This window comes from Nannospalax galili, unplaced genomic scaffold, assembly GCF_000622305.1.
Source record: "Nannospalax galili isolate Female #2095 unplaced genomic scaffold, S.galili_v1.0 scaffold538, whole genome shotgun sequence".
In the NCBI taxonomy this organism is placed as follows: Eukaryota; Metazoa; Chordata; class Mammalia; order Rodentia; family Spalacidae; genus Nannospalax; species Nannospalax galili.
Window position 1 is genome coordinate 5298806 of NW_008343842.1, and position 18530 is coordinate 5317335.

The window sequence follows — 18530 nt, forward strand, 5'->3', positions numbered from 1 at the left end:
AGAGAAATGCTGTCTACAAATCAGTCAATCCCAAACACAAAAGCAAAATGAACTTAAAATGTAGCCTCTTATTTTCTTTAATCTCAGGTTAACTGGGATATCATCTGCATACAATAATAGTAGTAGCCGCATAACCAAGAGGGGTAGTGAGCTCAGGAGGCAGAGGGAGAGGATCAGAAGTTCAAGGTCAGGGCTGGGCTTGGTGACAGACTCCCTTAAGCCCAGCATTCCTGAGGCTCTAGCAGGCAGATAGATCTCTGTGAGTTCCCAGCCAGCTTGGTCTGCATAGTGAGTTCTAGGCTAGCCAGGGCTACTTAGACTCTGCCTCAAAACAAACAAATAAATATAAAGATTTTTTTTAAAAAAGCCCAGTACTATGTATAATGAATATACGCCAATAAAAAAAGAGTTCCAGGGCCAACCCAGTCTACATAGGGAGTTCCTGGGAGACCCTGTTTAAAAAAGGAAATAAAGTCCGATGCCGTGGCATGTGTCCATAACCTCCGGATTCCCTCAGCCTGCTGGTAGGTGGAGACAGAAGTTTCTGGGCCAGCTGGCGGAACATGCATCTCGGCAGAAACAAGAGCCAACCTGGCTCAAAGACAAGGTTCAGGGCCAGTGAGATGGCTCAGCAGGTAAGGTGCTCACTGCCAAGCCTGACAACCTGAAGAGGGTATTGGATCTCCTGGAGTTGGAGTTACAGGTGATTGTGAGCTACCTGTCATAGGTGCTGAGATTCAAACTTGGATTCTCTCTAAGAGCAACAAGCACTCTTAATGCTGAGCCATCTCTCCAGCCCTGAGTCAAACTATATTAAAAGATTTGTTTTTGTTTTTTTGAGACAGAGTCTCGTTATATAGCTCAGGCCAGCCTGGAACACACTACGTAAACCAGCCTGGCCTCTATATCACAGAGATCTACCTGCCTCTGCCTCCCAAGTGTTGGGATTAAACATGTGCTCCACACCCAGCCTAAAAGACATATTTAACATACATTTTTTCTTTGTCTATTTGAGACAGGGTCTCCCTGTAGCCATAGCTGACCTAGAACTCACTGTGTAGACCAGGCTGGCCTTGATCTCACAGAGATCCACCTGCCCCTACCTCCTGCATGCTGGGACTAAAGGCGTGTGCCACCACACCCGGCCTTAACATACATTTTAAAGCACGGGGTTAAGGGAGAGAAAGATGTTTGGAAAGAATTGGACTTACCCAAGTGTGGGTCTGAGCTTCTCAATGGAGAGTCACGATTAAATGTCTCAACATAAGCTATATGTGCCATTTTGGTGGCTCTCAAATTACATCCCCAAGGGTTGCTAAGAAACCCTTTTTCCCCTTTTCTCTCTCTTTTGTGGGGTGTGTGTGTGTGTGTGTGTGTGTGTGTGTGGTTTATGCCCATATGTGTACCTGTGTGTCTGCACTCACCTGTGTGTGTTCCTGGTTAACTTTGGGTATCTTCCTCTATCGCTCTTTACCTTCATACTTTAAATCAGGGCCCTCACCTAACCTGGAGCTCTAAGTTTTGGCTAGGTTGCCTGGTCATCAAGTCGCTGGGGTCCACCTGTCTCTGACCCTTAGCACCGTGGTGATAAGCAGCTTTTATGTGAGTCCTGGGGGTCTGAACTCAGGTCCTCATGCTTGGGTAGCAAGCATTTATCCACCAAACTATCTCTCTCTTTCTCTGTCTCTCTCTGTCTCTGTCTCCCTCTCTCTCCCCAACCCCCACTGCTGTCTCCTTGAGACAGGGTCTCACATTGTATAACTAGCTGGCCTGGAAGTTACGATGTGTACCAGGCTAGCCTTGAGTTCACAGAGACCTACCGGTCTCAGAATTCTGTGTGGTGGGGAATGACAGCATACACCATACCCATCCTCCCTTCTCTGTTTTTGATACATTAGATTATAGGGTGCTTTGGGAGGTGCCTTGGATGAACTTAGACCCTGATAAAGTAAAACCAGGAGCCACTAAGCTTGCATAAGGGGTTTCTTCAGATTCCTGGAAAATTACCGGTTTCCAGCTGAATGGGAGAAAGGTCTTAAGCACATGTTCACTGTGATGGAATTCTCATTTCTTGGCTGGTGAGGGACTTCAGACTCCAGGATCACCTTTCCTGTCCCATGTTCCCATAAGTTCCCCTCCTATTCTGCCTCAAGCCTACCCTGGTTCCTCAGAATTGAGGGGAGGAGTGAGACAAAATTTCTGCCTTCCAAAGTCTCTAGTGGCCAGCCTCTTGATACCAGAGATGCCCTGTACGCCACCTACCGAGCAAAAGCCGCGTGTCCCAAGCACAGCCCCCTCTAGCTTGCTTCTCACCAACTCAGATCTCAATTGGGACACAAATCTCCCTCCTTTGGTGGCCTAAAAATCAAGGGCCAGGCACACACCCTTGACATCTGACCAATCACAGCCCACCTTATAAACTTCTTCTGCTCCAGCAGTCCAATTAAAATTGCTCTAGACATCATTTTATATTATTTTCATTTATTTACTTATTTTATTGTTGTCTTTTTTCTATTTGAGACAGGGTCTCCCTATAGCTACAGCTGTCCTGGAAGTCGCTATGTTGACCAGGCTGGCCTCAATCCCAGAGATCTGCCTTCCTCTGTCTCCTGAGTGCTGGGATAAAAGGGTGTATATCACCACACACCTGGCTGTTTATTTTAAAGACAAGGTCTCAGCTATGTAGTCTAGACTGACCTCGAGCTCTTAGCAACCTTCCTGCCTCAGCCTCCTGAGTGCTGGGATTTCAGGCTAGATTTTAGTGTCCCATCCTGGAGTCATCTGCAAAAACAAGGGCAAAAAGAAACTATTCTGCATGGACTAGAGGGCCCTTCCCCTCTTTCACTCCCTGTGTTAGGGGAGATCACCTCATCCTGCCCACTAGCTACAGGATGAGACTTTCCACTTTCCCCTCTATCAGGAGGGGCCCAAGGCAAACTCCTGAGTCTAGAAACTAGGAATAATCAGCAGTTACAGTGTATGTGTCCGTGATGGGCCTACTGTTTCCAAGTCACAGAATTACATGTGATAAAGCTGAATAGAGTTTAGGGATCTTACAGTGTGATCTTTCACACACACGGGGTGCTTAAACAATTGTCTCTGTGCTGGTGAGGATGACACCCTGACTTTAATACCTGGGACCCACAAAAAGGTGGAAGGAGAGAAATGACTCCACAAAGTTGTCCTCTGACCTTTGCACACACCGTGTTACATGCACACCTGTACACACACACACAATTTAAAAAACAAGAAATAACCAAATGTGGTGGCACATGCCTTTAATCCCGGCACTCAGACACAAGGTGGATCACTGTGGGATCAAGGCCAGCCTGGGATGATCTACACAGAGAGATCTGGGCTAGCTGGGGTTTGTTGTGAGACCCTGTCTCACAACATAACCATCCAGGTCTGGGGCACACACCTTTAATCCCAGCATTCAGGAGGCAGCAGCAGGCAGATATCTGTGAGACTGAGGTCAGCAAGTTCTAGGCCAGATGGGGCTACAGGGAGACCCTGTTCCAAACAAAACAAAACAACTAGATAAATAAAGTATCTCCAAAGCTCAGATGCCTTTCTGTCCTTCATCCTTTGATACTGGAATTAGGGTCAGCCTGGCAGGTGCAAGCTCACCACAGCCATGCCTCTTAATCCTGGCAGCGCTGAGCCAAGCCTTCCATCCCAGTGTTGAGCCAGCCAGCTGCCTGGCCAGGGGTGAAGATGGCAGAGGAGGAGGGCAGTATGGGCGAAGGTAATATGTTTCTGGCGTTTGCCCAGGGTCCCATTCCTCCCAGGGGACCCCTGTGATGCAACTTGGACAAGGTTTTTTTTCTCCTTCCTGGTCCTCTTCCTGACTTTGCTGGTGCTGGAGGCTGCCTACAAACTGCTATGGCTGCGGCCATGGGCGAAGTTTAGGGACTGGCTCCTCAGGAGGAGGAGGAGGTGGAACTGTGATTGCTTCCCCATAGAACTCCTCTTCTTGCCACAGAGGTGAGACATCAGAGAAATAGGGGTGTGGGGGTGGGCAGCTTAGGCTAGCAAGCACACTAAAGTATCCATGTTAAGTGTACTGTACTTATGTATGTATCCCTGTCTAGCCAAGATCTGGCAGTATAGACCAGACTAGTAGTTACCCTCCTGCTTCTGCCTCCAGAGTACTAAAACTCTGAGACAGGGTCTCACTAATGAGTAGCCCTTAAATCACTATGTAGACCAGGCTGGCCTATAACTCATGGAGATCTGCCTGCCTCTGCCTCCTGAGTGCTGGGATTAAAAGCATGTGCCACCATTCCTGGCTCTTTTTAAAAAGATTTATTTTAAGGCGGGTCCTGGTGGTGCACACCTTTAATCCCAGCACTCAGGAGGCAAAGGCAGGCAGTGGTTCACAACTGTGTATAATTTCAGCTCCAGGGGATCTGGCCTTTGTGGGTACCTTGCACACATATGGTAAAATTTACACAAGAACACACATACACAATATTTATTTGTGTGTGTGTGTGTGTGTGTGCTAGCATGGCCACAGAGGTGCCCACAGAGGAGAGGGTGTCAGATTCCTTGGAGTTAGTTACAGGCATCTGTGTGCCGCCCTGTGGATGCTGGGAACCAATCTCCAGTCCTTTCATAGAACAGTGAACTAGAACTCTTAATCGCCAAGCCATCTTTCCAGTTCCTAACTTTTTTAAAGATTTTTTTCAAACTTTCATATTTTCTTTAACAAAAACTTTATTGAGAATTTCATACATACATATAAGATGTTTTGATCGAATCCATGCCTACTCCCTCCCCTCCAACATTCCCCCCTATGAAGAGGTAACCCTAAAATAAAAGATTTCTTTTTTAAGATTATTTTTATTTTTAGTAATGTGTATCTGTGTATGCCCATGTGCACATGAGTGTAGGCTCTATGCAGGTCAGGTGTCAGATCCCCTGGAGTTGGAGTTACAGGAGGTGGACCCACCTGAGTTGGGTTCTGGGAACTGAACTCAGGTCCTCTGCAAGAAGAGAATAGAAAGTGCTAGCCAGGCATGGTGGTGCACGCCTTTAATCCCAGCACTTGGGAAGCAGACGTAAGTGGATCTCTGTGAGTTTGAGGCCAGCCTGGTCTACATAGGGAGTTTCAGGCCAGCTGGGGCTACAGGGAGACCCTGGGACAAAAAAAAAAAAAGCATAGAAAGTGCTTTTAACTGCTGAGTTATCTCTCCAGTCTCCTAACATTCTCCCCGTCCCTTTCTCTCTCCCTGACTCTTTCTATATATTTCTGTGTATATACATATATACATATACATAAAGATTGTATACATGTTTATAGAGATGTATATGTATATATAGATGCATGTATATATGTGTATGTACTGTATATATATTATTTTTTGAGAATGTCATATATGCATATGATGTATTTCTGTCATAGTCATTCTTCCCTTAGCCTCCAATGCCTCCTGGATCCCCCAAAGCTTATTTTTTGAGACATGATCTCCCTGTAGCTCCAGCTGGCCTGGAACGTGGGGTGTAGGCCAAGCTAGCCTCGAACTCACAGAGATCTGCCTGCCTCTGCCTCCCGAGTGCTGGGATTAAAGGCGTGCACCACCACACCCGGCTTGAAAGAGGCACTTTTAAAACCATTTTATTATTATTTTTGCTTTATGTGTATGAGTGTATTGCCTGCATGTGTGCACCTGTGTCATGCCCACGGAAGTCAGATGAGTCCCCTGGAACTGGAGTTACAGACAGTTGTAAGCTGCCATGTGGGTGCTGGGAATCAAACCTGAGTCCTTTGCAAGAGCAGTTAATGCTCTTAACTGCTGAGCCATCTCTCCAACCCCCACTTTTTATTAGTGTGTGTGTGTGTGTGTGTGTGTGTGTGTGTGTGTGCCCATACAGGACTTGAATGTAGAAAGGAGAGGAAGAGGTCTGGACAGGGGAAGGTAAAATGTGGAAAAGGCATGGAGTATATCTACTTGTGGTTTTAATTGCATTTCCCTCAACCTAAGGATGCTGAGGATTTTAAAAATATTTACTGACAGGGCTAGAGAGATGATTCAGTGGTTAAGAGCACTGACTGCTCTCACAGAGGACCTGGGTTCGATTCCTAGCACCCAGGGGATTCAGTGCCTTCTTCTGACCTCGGCAGGCATTGCATGACACAGGTGCACTTACACACATGCAGTCAATACACTCATACACATAAAATAAAAGTAATGAAGCTGCTCTTGCAGAGGACCCAGGTTTGGTACCTAGCACCCACATGGCAGCCAACAACTGCCCATAACTCCAGTTCCAGGGGATTCAACACCCTCTTCTGACCTCCATGGGCATTGCATGACATAGATGCACTTACATACATATAGGCAATGCATTCATACACATAAAATAAAAATAATAGCCAGGCGTGGTGGTGGTGCATGCCTTTGGTCTCAGCACTTGGGAGGCAGAGGCAGGAAGATCTCTGTGAGTTCAAGACCAGCATGGTCTACATAGTGAGTTCTAGGACAGCTGGGGCTACAGAGAGACTCAAAAAGACCAAAAACAAAACAAAACAAAAAAACCACAAACAAAAAAAACTTCTTGGGGCTCTTACAGAGAGGACCCAGGTTTGATTCCCAGCACCCACATGGTAGCTAACAACTGTCTGTAACTCCAGTTCTAGGGGAATCCCACAGCATCTTCTGACCTCCACAGGGATTGTATGACACAGGTGCACTTAAGTACATACAAGCAATACACTCATACACACCAGCCTGGTCTACATAGTGAGCTCCAGGACAGCTGGGGCTACAGGGAGACCCTGTCTCAAAAAAGACCAAAAATAAAAATAAATAAATAAAATATATATAAAAAAGAATTCAGCCAGATGTGGTAGTGCATGCCTTTAATCCCAGCATTTGGGAGGCAAAGGCAGGCAGATCTCTGTAAGTTCAAGGTCAGCCTGGTCTACATAGTGAGTTCCAGCCAGGTGGGGCTGCAGAGAGACCCTGTCTCAAAAAGACAGAAAAAAAAAAAAATAATAATAATAAAAGAATTCAGCTTCTCAGGGCTCGAGAGGTGGCACAGTGGTTTACAGTGCTGGCTTCTCTTGAAGAGGACCCAGGTTCAGTTCCCAGTGCCCATGTGGCAGCTAACAGCTAATGGCCAATTCATAATTCAAGTTCCAGGGGATGTGACACCTTTTTCTGGCCTCTTTGGGCACTGAATGACATGGTTGCACTTCTATGCAGGCAAAATACTCATACACATTAAAAAAAAAAAGTTAACTTCTATTACCAGTGACTCCTGGTACTGATAAATGACTTCTCCCCCAACTGTTTTATATTTATTTTATGTGTATGTGTGCTTTGCCTGCATGTATGCAAGTGCACCAGTGCCATGCAATTCCCAAAGAGGCCAGAAAAAGGCATCAGATCCCCTGGAACTGGAGTTATGGACAACAGTCAGCTACCATGCTGGGAACTGAACCACAGTCGTCCGCCCACAGGGTGCTCCAAACTGCTGAGTCATCCTCTTCAGCCCTTCCCCACAACTGTAACCAGGAGAATAGCCCCTCCCCTTCCGGGGCTGTGGACACACCCCCATCCGGTGAGTTCTTTAGTAGGTAGCCACAGCTTTTGAGTTTTGAGTTCAAAGGCTGTGTCATGTCCGGAAGGCAGTATTTCACAGCACTCCTCCCCATCTTCCAGCTCTTACATCCTTTCTGCCTCCTCTTCTTCCATATTCCCTCTATAATCCCATCAGTTTAAGAGATGAAGACAGGAGGATCAGAAATTCAAAGTCACTTAAGAGTTTCAGGCCAGCCCAGGCTACTCTTAGGACCTTGTCCCAAACCAAACCAAAGCGAACCAACCCAAACCGAAACAAACCGAAACAAAAGAGCATGGAACATACCGCAGGGTGTTTTGTCTTTTTCCTCCAGTTTTAATTTTTTTTATTTTACAAGCGTTTTGTGTACATGTATGTAAATGCACCACTTGGATGCAGTGCTTCGGAGGTTTGAAGAGAACATTAGATCCCCTGAAACTGGAGTTAGTAGCAAATGCCTTATCCAGCTGAGTCATCTCCGAGCCTTCAGGGATTGGGATTGAGAATTATACTTTTTTAAAATTTAAAAAAAAAAATTTTTTTTTTTTTTTCTTTTTGAGACAGGGTCTCCCTGTAGCCCCAGCTGTTCTGGAACTCAACTATGTAGACCAGGCTGGCCTTGAACTCAAAGAGATCCGCCTGCCTCTGCCTCCCGTGGGCTGTGATTAAAGGCGTGCGCCACCACGCCAGGCCAATTTTAAATATTTTTTTTTAGTTTATAAGTTAGCAAGTTCCTAATGCACCCTCCCTTTAAAAAAAAAAAAAAGAGGAAGAAAGTTTATTGTAAAAAGAAGGGGACTCTTTATGTCAGGCATTTTAGATCTAGAAATTAAGTCCCTTCTTTCTCAACCCTTTGGAGAGTTTTCCTTTTCCCCAGTTTGAATGCTGTAAACTTTAGGTAACTGGTTAGAAGCGGTATGGGGTTCTTCAATACGAGTTTGAGGTTCCGAGGCTCTGGGAGCCACGAGACTATAAGGGCTTGTTGGTCCGGCAGATAGACCGGATGCCCACCACTTGTGGAATGCAGGATGCAGGAGGTGGACGGAGCATCTCCACTCATCTGAGCACCCGGCCTCGGGGAGCCTCCCTACCCCAGGCTGGGCGGGCTCACTGTCGACTCCTCCCTTTCCTTCTCTCCGCAGCTCTCCAGGAGGAGACGATCCGCGGGATTTTACGAGCTTCGTGTGGTCTCCCAGCACAGCCTCTCTTCAAGACCGCTCCGGGTTATCCCGCACCCCCATTGCCAGCCCTGCAAACCCCACCGATGACGCCCGGCCCTGGGTCAGTACAAGCCTCGGAGAAGAACGGAGCGCCACAGTCCCCCAGCAGCTGGCTCGGTGGTGGAGCTGGAGCAGCGATAATAACAATACTCCACTTGTGCCGCGCGCTGTGCTCATTTGTATGCATGGGTGTGATTCTGCACAGGGAGGTGTTGCATCTGATAGCAGAGGCAGCTGCTGGACAGAGACAAGAAGCGCGCCGGCCTGAAAGGGAAGGGGCGAGCGCAGGTGACCAGGCGGTGGACATGGAGACCTGGGAGAGAGGGATGCAGGGCAAGCTTTTATCCCATCCTCTTGAAGCCCTGCACAGCTGCAGAGAGCCCAGCTCCTAGGTCACCCTTCCCCTCCTAGGCCAGGTGGCTGGGTCCGCCCAGCTCGCGACCAATTGGCGCGAGGGAGGAGGGGTGAGAGTCCGAGGCATGAAGTTTCTCCCTTGGCGGAGCGTCTGAAGCTCCAGGTGAAAAGAGTTCCCGAGCCTGGCCGCAGGAGTCCTGAACAAGCCGGTTGCGGAACGGCAACATGGCGTGCCCCAAGGACCGCCCCTTTCTGGGGTCAGAGGTCACAGCCGCCGCTCAGGCGGACTGGCCTGTCGCCACTTCCGGTCGCGGGCGCGTCTGTGTTCCGTGCAGCAATATGGCCGCCCTCAGGTGCAGTAGGCGGAAACTCGGTGACTTCCGGTCCGTAGTGGGGCCTGCGGTGGGAGGGGGAAGATAGGCGGAGGGAACCATGCGAGGTTCTGTGATCAGCGGAGAGGGTCGCCTCGAGAGACCGTTTCTGAGGTGGGGGCGGGGTCGGCGCCTCAGGTCGGCGGGGGCGGTGTTGTCGAGGGGTTGACGGAACCCAGGTGCCGCTTCTGAGGGGGCACGCTGTGTGGTACCTCGCCGGCCCTGAAGGGGAGTGGGGCAGGCTAGGACAGCGCTACGGGGGAGGGGGCACTTGGCGGGAAGACTGGCCGGACCGGGGGCTGGGAGAAAACCGAGAGAAAACCGGGAGAGTCCGGTGAGGGGCCGCCCCGTCGGTTACAAGTCACCGGGAGAATGGGGGGGGATCGGGGTGCCGGGATAAGGAGGGGACCCGAGGGCAGCAAGCCTCCATCTAAAGTCCCCAGGATGGGGGAATCCAACGGAAGATATAAGAGAGGAGAGCGAGTCTGGGAGTTGGTGTCAGGGATCACTCGGGAGACGGGGCATCGTCCTGCTGGAGGGCGAGAGGGGGCAAACGTGATTGACAGGGAGGGTGGTATGCGCCCCGGAACTTGAGAGTGCAGTGTGGGAACTGGCACAGAGCATAGCAACTAACTTGCCAACTGTGACAGTGGGGAAACGCAACTGAAAGACCGGAAATGGACTCAGGGGTGGAGTTCAGAGTCAGGACTTAAGAGTCCCCCAGAACCGCATAAAACTGGTAATTGCTGAAGATAGGCAGTGAAGTCACAGTTGGGCAGAACTAAGCTATGCCAAACCAAAGGTAATAGAAAAAAAAAAGATGTAAACTGAAGGGGTGGGGTTATGCTGGAAGGGACCTTTCCGGAGAGGGACCCCCATCATGCCCTTGCAGCAGGAATTCTGACATTTCCAACACTTCTTCCTTCAGGGGGATTTGATCTTCCATGGCCACCGATGACAGCATCATTGTGCTGGATGATGACGATGAAGATGAAGCAGCTGCTCAGCCAGGGCCCTCCCACCCCGCCTCCAGTCCACCCTCACCAGGGCCTGAAACCCCTGGCCCCTCTGAGCCCCATGGGGTGGGAGGAACCGGTAACTCAGGTGGTAAGAAATGCTACAAGTTGGAGAATGAGAAGCTGTTTGAAGAGGTGAGCTTTGGGGAGGGAGGAAGGGCTGATTGGCTCTGTTGTCCTGGCCTGTCCACTAACCCCATCTCTCTCTCTCCTCCTCCTTTCCCCTGAACCCTCCAGTTCCTTGAACTGTGTAAGACACAGACATCAGACCACCCTGAAGTGGTCCCGTTCCTCTATAAACAGCAGCAGCGTGCCCAATCTCTGTTTCTGGCCTCAGCTGAGTTCTGCAACATCCTCTCCAGGGTCCTGTCTCGGGCCCGGAACCGACCAGCTAAACTCTATGTCTACATCAATGAGCTCCTCACTGTTCTTAAAGCCCACTCAGCAAAGAAGAAGTTGAACCTGGCCCCTGCAGCCTCCACTTCCAGTGAACCCTCTGAGACTAACCCTCCCACAGATCCCCCCTCAGACCCCACAAATGCTGAAACCACTGCCTCAGAGGCTTCAAGGACACGTGGTTCCCGGAGGCAGATCCAGCGCTTGGAGCAACTGCTGGCACTGTATGTGACAGAGATCCGACGGCTTCAGGAGAAGGAGCTGGACCTGTCAGAACTTGACAATCCAGACTCTACATATCTTCAGGAGGCCCGTTTGAAGCGGAAGCTGATCCGCCTCTTTGTGCGGCTGTGTGAGTTGAAGGACTGCTCTTCACTGACTGGACGGGTCATTGAGCAGCGCATCCCCTATCGGGGTACCCGTTACCCAGAGGTCAACAGGCGCATCGAGCGGCTCATCAACAAGCCAGGCCCTGATACCTTTCCCGACTATGGAGATGTGTTGCGGGCTGTGGAGAAGGCAGCGACCCGGCACAGTCTTGGCCTTCCTCGCCAGCAGCTTCAGCTCATGGCTCAGGATGCCTTCCGGGATGTGGGCGTCAGGTTACAGGAACGTCGCCACCTTGATCTCATCTACAACTTTGGCTGCCATCTCACAGATGACTATAGGCCAGGTAGGGAGTTAGTGGGTCATGCGTTAGAGACTCTTCTAGGGTTTGGGCTGAGCCCTCTAACCCTATTTTCCCACACAGGCATTGACCCTGCACTATCAGATCCCACATTGGCCCGCCGCCTTCGGGAAAACCGGAGCTTGGCCATGAGCCGGCTGGATGAGGTCATCTCCAAATATGCAATGTTGCAAGACAGAAGTGAGGAGGGCGAGAGACAGAAGAGACGAGCGCGGCTCCAGCGCATCTCTTCCTACTCCTCAGGCTCCCCTAAAGCTTCCTTGGATTCTGGTGAGGTGTGGAAGGGGTAACACCCACTAGAGAGACCTTGTCTCCCCCTGTAGTGGGCACCAGGGATTCCAGGGTGATGGGTGGAGAGTGTACAGAAGGAGTACAAGAACCAAATTAATGTTAGGGGCTAGAGGTGGTGGGGCACTTGCCTGGCATTCGTGAGGCCCTAAGTTTGATTCCCAGTACTACCCAAAACTCTGGGGCAAAGGAGTCCTTACAGGCGATTCCTCTGTCTCCCAGGGTCCCAGTGGAGTGGCATCCCAGGAGTGCCCTACTACCTCCAAAGCTGAGACTGATGATGAAGAGGACGAGGGAAGTGAGGAGGAGGAGGAGGAGGAGGAGGAGGAAGAGGATGAAGAGGAAGAAGAGGAAGACGAAGAAGAGACCACAGACTCTGAAGATGATGAGGATCTAGAACAGTTGCAGGAAGGTCAGGGGGGTGATGAAGAGGAGGAAGAGAGAGGAGGTATGTCAGAGGAACATTCTCCTTGGGTTTTCTATTCTGTTGGGCATGAGCTATTTGTTGAAACGTATTTTCTTTTTTGTTGTTATTGTTTTGAGACAGGGTCTCCCTGTAGCCCCAGCTGCCCTGGAACTCACTATGTAGACCAGGCTGGCCTTGAACTCACTCACAGAGATCTCCCTGCCACTGCCTCCCAGTGCTGGGATTAAAGGCGTGTGCCACCATGCCTGCTGTTTTTTTTGTTTTTTTTTTTTATGAGTGTGTGTGTTCTGCCTGCATCTGTGTAAGTGCACCTGTGCCATGCAATGCCCGAAGAGGTCAGAAGAGGGTGCCAGATCCCCTGGAACTGGAGTTAAGATGGTTGTTAGCCACCATGTGGGTGCTGGGAATTGAACCTGGGTCCTCTGCAAGAGCAGTCAGTGCTCTTAACTGACAAGCTCTCTCTCCAGCCTGTCTTTCCTCCTCTTATTCATAGTTTGCAGCAGCACCCTTTCCCTTCCCCATCCTCAAGCCACTCCTCTCTTTTTTCCCAGATAATGAAGGAAATAAGAGCTCCATGTCCCCATCACACATTTCCACTAAAAAGAACTCAGAAGCTAGAATGGGGCTTAGGTCTTCAGGGGAACCTCGGAACAAAGGGCTGACCGTGACACCAGCTTCTCTGGAAGAGCCCCCTGCACCTGCCAGCATTGATGCAGGAAGCAGTGGAGAACAGCTTGAAGAGTTCCCCTTGGAGGGGGAGAGTCCCACGTCCCAGCTCTTTGAGCTGGAGATCGAAGCCTTGCCTGTGGATGCCACCCCTTCCCCTGAGGAAAGGGACGTTTCCTCTTTCAGGAAGCAGCCAGAAGATTCCCTCCCCACGGTGTTGGAAAATGGGGCAGCTACAGTCACCTCCACATCCTTCAATGGGGGTGTCTCTCCTCACACCTGGCGAGATTCCAGTCCCCCCTGCAAGAAATCTCGGAAGGAGAAGAAGCAATCAGGATCGGGACCATTAGGAGACAGGTAAAAGCGGGAGGAAGAAGCAGGCAAGGAGGGATGCAGTGGCCCTTCTGGGAGGAGTGTTGAGGGACTGAGTGCTCCTGGCAGCCTCAGGCTCCTCCCGCTCCATTTATCTTCTGTCCTCAGCTATGGTGAAAAGCAAATGGCCGAGCAGAATAGGAAGAAGATTGACCCCCCGCCTAGTCCATCCTCCCCCATGGCTTCCATGGCTCCAGTTGCTGATTCCTCCACAAGGGTGGACTCTCCCAGCCATGCACTGGTGACCAGCTCCCTCTGCAGCCCTTCTCCAGCCCTGATAGCCCACATCCCCCAATCTCAACCTCCCCTGCCTTGTACTTATAAGGTAAGAGGGGAGGCTGTGTTTTCCGGGACAGCTCATTCTATTTACCTGTCTCCTTTGTGAACATTGCACCTGCCACATTTCTCTTTTTCCTCCAACCTAGTTTTTACATTTTTTTGATTTTTTTATTTTATCTGAGTGTTTGGCCTGCTTGTACATAAGTGCACCCATGTCTTGCAATGCCCATTGAGACCAGAAGAGGGCATTGGGTCCCCTGGAACTGGAGCTAGGGACAGTTGTTAGCTACCATGTGGGTGCTGGGAACTGAACCTCAGGCCCCTCCCTGCAAGGGCAGCCAGTGCTCTTAACGCTGATGTCTCTCGGGGTCTGCCTCTCTCTCTGGTCCGAGTCCCTCTATCTGGTCCCCCTGATTCCCCTCTTACTCCTTTCCCTGCAGATGAGTGTGGCCACACAGTGCGACCCCGAGGAGATCATCGTGCTCTCAGACTCTGATTAGAGTCCCCCTCCTGGGGCCAGGTTTTGGGGATAGCGTTTGCCGCAAGGATGGACTGAGCTAATCCCATTTTGGTGGTGTTTCTTTTGAAAAAAATCAAAAGTTTTAAGTTTTACACAGACACAATAAACAATAAAATTCTTTTCTTATTGTTTTCTTGTCTTTTTAAAATTATTTATTTTCCTGTGTATAAGCGTTTTTGTCTGCATGTATGTAAGTGGACTGTGTGTAGTGCCTGCAGAGGTCAGAAGAAGTCGTCGGATCCCCTGGAACTGGAGATGCAGACGGTTGTTAGCTGCCCTGTGGGTGCTGGGAACTGAACCCGTGTGCTCTGCAAGGGGCAGCTAGGGCTCTGGACCGCTGAGCCCCTTCCAGCCCCCACATCTTTTCCCGTCCTGCTGTCACCCCTGGCATCAGCTGTCTCCTGGGGTCAGCTTGGCTTTCCCACACTCCCCACACCCTCACCCTTCCTGGAGCCTTCTGTTAGGCTTCAGCCTTCATAAGAAGCTTTACTTTCTCACTCAGAGCGCTGTGAGCGAAAAGGCCAATCAGGGGTTTACTCCAGGCTATTTGACCAATCCAGGCCCAGAGAAAGGGGGCGGGGCTTCTGGGGCTGTCCTACGCTGGGACCCGACTCGGGTCCCGCAAGCCCGTGGGTGGCCCACAGCTCAAGGGCGGAGCCTGGGGAGCGCTAACCAGTACCTAGCTTCAGTGGGAAAAGGCCGGCCTGGAGAATTAAAGGGGAATACAGGCTTCGGCCAAATCTAGCCCTGAGTCCTCCGCGGCAGAGGGGACCTGGCACCTTTAAGGTGGAATGCGCGGACGCTTCTTTAAAGGAGAAGTGGCTGTGTCGGCAGAGTGCCGCCCAGCTGCACGGGCGGGGTGCGGGCCTGTGCCTTTAAAGCCACCGGCCCGGGAGGCGGAGCGGAGGCGGAGGGCGGAGGGAGTCGGCGCAAGATGGCGGCGGGAGGGGCCCGGGCTGCGGCTCTGGTCGCCGAGTGAGGGCGGGGGGGCCCGGGGGTGCGCGGCCTGGTAAGTGGGGACGCGGGGGGATGGGGGGCGTCCCCCGGTCGGGGGAAGCGCTCGAGGGAGAGCTTGGGGCGGAGCAGGGAGGGCGGGGTTCGGGGGGGCGGGGGCAGGCACGGGGCGGAGTGGGAAGGACCCAGGGGGCGGAGTCGGGGAGGGTCTTGGCGGGGGCGGGGCTAGGATTGGTTGGAGTTGGGGGGCCCTGTCTGTAAGCTGGGGCGCTTGGGATCACGGTTGGCTTCAGTAGGGGAGCAGACCTACCCCTCCCTCCCCGAAAAGGGTACAAAACCCCAAAGAGGTGAATTTTTGAAAGTGAGGCTCTCAAGGAAATAGGGTTAATTCCAAGGGAAGATACTCATCCCCCAGAGCCCCTTAGACCCTTTCAAAGAAAGAGCACTGCATTTGGAGCTGGATCGCCCTCTTTATTTATTTATTTTTTTTGGTCTTTTTGAGACAGGGTCTCCCTGTAGCCCCACCTGTCCTGGGACTCACTATGAAGACCAGGCTGGCCTTGAACTCACAGAGATCCGCTTGCCTCTGCCTCCCGAGTGCTGGGATTAAAGGCGTGCGCCACCACGTCCGGCCCTGGATGACCCTCTTTTACTAGCGCTGCCATTTAATGGCTCTATGTTCTTGGTTAATTTACTTTTCTGAGCCTCAGTTTCCTTAACTGTCCCGTGGGGTTGAGAAGGACCCACCTGATCCCAGGGTTATGGGGTGTTAAGACTGGCACGAATGTTTTTGTATTGTAATGGGCTGTGTCTTTTCAAAATGTCGTCATTCTTTTTTTTTTTTTTAATCTCCTCAGAGACCCCCCCGGCCGCCCTCCTCTTTCCTGCGTTCCTGTGGCTGGGGGGGTATCTCCTCCCTCCACAACATGGAGCCATCTCCTCTGTCGCCTGGTGGGGCGGCACTCCCACTGCCTCTGTCACTGGCTCCACCGCCACTGCCCCTCCCAGCAGCTGCAGTGGTACACGTGTCTTTCCCCGAGGTGACCAGTGCCCTCCTAGAGTCTCTTAACCAGCAGCGGCTGCAGGGCCAGCTGTGCGATGTGTCCATCCGAGTGCAGGGACGGGAGTTTCGGGCTCATCGGGCGGTCCTGGCTGCGTCTTCTCCGTACTTCCACGACCAGGTCCTACTCAAAGGCATGACCTCCATCTCACTGCCCAGCGTCATGGACCCCGGTGCATTTGAGACTGTCCTTGCCTCAGCTTACACAGGCCGCCTCAGCATGGCTGCTGCTGACATTGTTAATTTCCTCACAGTGGGATCTGTGCTCCAGATGTGGCACATTGTGGACAAGTGCACTGAACTCCTCCGTGAGGGCCGGTCCTCAGCCACCACCACTGTCACTACTGCTGCAGCCCCTTCTGTCACTGTCCCAGGTCCGAGCGTCCCATCAGGGACCGGGGGCACAGTAGCCTCTGCCACCCTGGGGTCTGTACGATCCCATGCCTCCAGCAGGGCCAGTGAGAATCAGTCTCCCAGCAGCAGCAACTACTTTAGCCCCCGGGAGTCCACTGATTTCTCCTCTTCCTCCCAAGAGGCATTTGCAGCTTCTGCAGTGGGCAGTGGGGAGCGCAGAGGTGGTGGCCCTGTGTTCCCAGCCCCTGTGGTTGGCAGTGAGGGCTCCACCTCAGGGAAGTTGTTGCTGGAGGCAGATGAGCTGTGTGATGATGGTGGGGATGGGAGAGGGGCAGTGGTCCCTGGGGCTGGGCTCCGGAGGCCTACCTGTGTGCCCGCCGCCAGCGCGGTGCCACAGAAACACTGGGTGTATGTGAAGCGAGGTAGAAATTGCCCTGTGCCAGCACCTCTGGTTCCCCAAGACCCAGATCTAGAGGATGAGGAAGAGGAGGAAGACCTGGTGTTGACTTGTGAGGACGATGAGGATGAAGAACTGGGGGGTGGCTCTGGGGTTCGAGCGGGGGCAGAGCCTGAGGCCACCCTCAGCATCAGTGACGTCAGGACCCTGACGGAACCTCCAGACAAGGGGGAGGAGCAGGTCAACTTCTGTGAGTCCTCCGATGACTTTGGTCCCTATGAGGGTGGGGGGCCTGCGGCAGGGCTCGACGACTCAGCAGGACCCACCCCTTCGTCCTATGCCCCCACCCATCCTCCTCGACCCCTCCTTCCTTTGGACATGCAGGGCAACCAGATCTTGGTTTTCCCGTCCTCCTCTTCCTCCTCCTCACAGGCTCCGGGCCAACCACCCGGGAACCCAGCGGAACACGGGGCAGTGACCCTGGGAGCCACCTCTGCCGTGGGCCTGGGTGTGCCAAGTGGCACTGGTGGGACCTCCGGAGGGACGGGCAGTGGCGACGGGAATAAGATCTTTCTGTGCCACTGTGGGAAGGCTTTCTCGCATAAGAGTATGCGGGACAGGCACGTGAACATGCATCTCAACCTGCGACCTTTTGACTGCCCCGTGTGCAACAAAAAGTTCAAGATGAAGCACCACCTGACCGAGCACATGAAGACACACACCGGCCTCAAGCCCTACGAGTGCAGCGTCTGCGCCAAGAAGTTCATGTGGCGTGACAGCTTCATGCGTCATCGCGGACACTGTGAGCGTCGGCACCGCCTGGGTGCGGCCGGACCCGGACCCGGACCCGGACCCGGACCCGCGGCACCTAGTGGGCCTACTTTGCAGCCCAAAAGAGAGTCTTCCGGGGCGGGTGGGGGCAGTGGCGATGAGACGCGAGGGTCCACGCCCCCAGCCTGTAGACCGGTGTGGTCCCCAGTCAGCGTGCACAAGGTGGAGATGGATTTCGGTGGGAGCGGAGGCGCGCACTGAAGGGCAGGCAGCTGGGGTCCTTGGGTGTAGGGGGAATGGGGCGCTCAGTCCCGGGGCACCATGACCCCCCGAGGGTGCCCACCACACTGTCTTCCTTTATCTCTACGGACTTGTATATATGCTGGAGTGGGCAAATGTCGCACCATCGCCAGCCCCTTCCTCCGTGTCCCCGGAACTAAGCCTCTCCTTCCCCTCTGATGGGTACACCGAAGCCCCAGCTCCACGGACTAGGGCCAACATGGGGGGGAGGGCGTTTTGAGCATCCCGGATTCACAGGGTCAAGGGTCAGGTTGTGCTAGTCTGTGCCTGAAGTCTGTGTTGTGTTGTGGGACGAGGCCTCTGTGTCTTACCACTGTCCTTTCCCCTCCTGCAGGACGCGCCCTAATTTCTTCTGTACAGCCCCACACCGTCCATGGGGATCCCCAGTTCGGTTTTTATGAGCGAGTGGGTGGAGACGGAGTGAGTCGCATAGTATAGGTTTTAAATTTTTTAACAGTGATTAAAATATTTATTGGTCACTTCATTTGGCTTCCCGACAGCCCCTCTGTATTTGTCGAAACTGGCGGG

At 52.2% G+C, this 18530-nt stretch overlaps 3 protein-coding genes across 6 annotated transcripts; all 3 read left to right on the forward strand.

Annotated features, from left to right (window-relative positions):
• Nucleotides 1-3717: 3717 nt before the first annotated feature.
• LOC115071545 (small integral membrane protein 40-like) lies at nucleotides 3718-3991 on the forward strand. Its single transcript, XM_029566981.1, is given in 2 exon segments — nucleotides 3718-3822; nucleotides 3824-3991. Coding segments are annotated over 2 exon segments (273 nt in total).
• Nucleotides 3992-8357: 4366 nt separating this feature from the next.
• On the forward strand, nucleotides 8358-14292 carry Daxx (death domain associated protein). 4 transcript variants are annotated; one of them, XM_008840167.3, is made up of 8 exons: nucleotides 8358-8850; nucleotides 10443-10665; nucleotides 10768-11599; nucleotides 11678-11889; nucleotides 12125-12350; nucleotides 12881-13352; nucleotides 13476-13692; nucleotides 14087-14292. In XM_008840167.3, the coding sequence occupies exons 2-8, from the start codon at nucleotides 10459-10461 to the stop codon at nucleotides 14144-14146; spliced, it is 2226 nt and encodes a 741-aa protein (XP_008838389.1). In that variant the 5' UTR covers nucleotides 8358-8850; nucleotides 10443-10458; the 3' UTR covers nucleotides 14147-14292. The 4 variants fall into 4 exon arrangements, with proteins under 4 accessions (XP_008838389.1, XP_008838390.1, XP_008838388.1 ...); XM_008840168.3 differs by lacking the exon at nucleotides 8358-8850 and adding an exon at nucleotides 8888-9077; XM_008840166.3 differs by lacking the exon at nucleotides 8358-8850 and adding an exon at nucleotides 9521-9628.
• A 777-nt stretch (nucleotides 14293-15069) lies between these two features.
• On the forward strand, nucleotides 15070-18486 carry Zbtb22 (zinc finger and BTB domain containing 22). Its single transcript, XM_008840170.3, has 2 exons — nucleotides 15070-15175; nucleotides 15978-18486. The coding sequence occupies exon 2, from the start codon at nucleotides 16047-16049 to the stop codon at nucleotides 17961-17963; it is 1917 nt and encodes a 638-aa protein (XP_008838392.1). The 5' UTR covers nucleotides 15070-15175; nucleotides 15978-16046; the 3' UTR covers nucleotides 17964-18486.
• The last annotated feature ends 44 nt before the right edge of the window (nucleotides 18487-18530 follow it).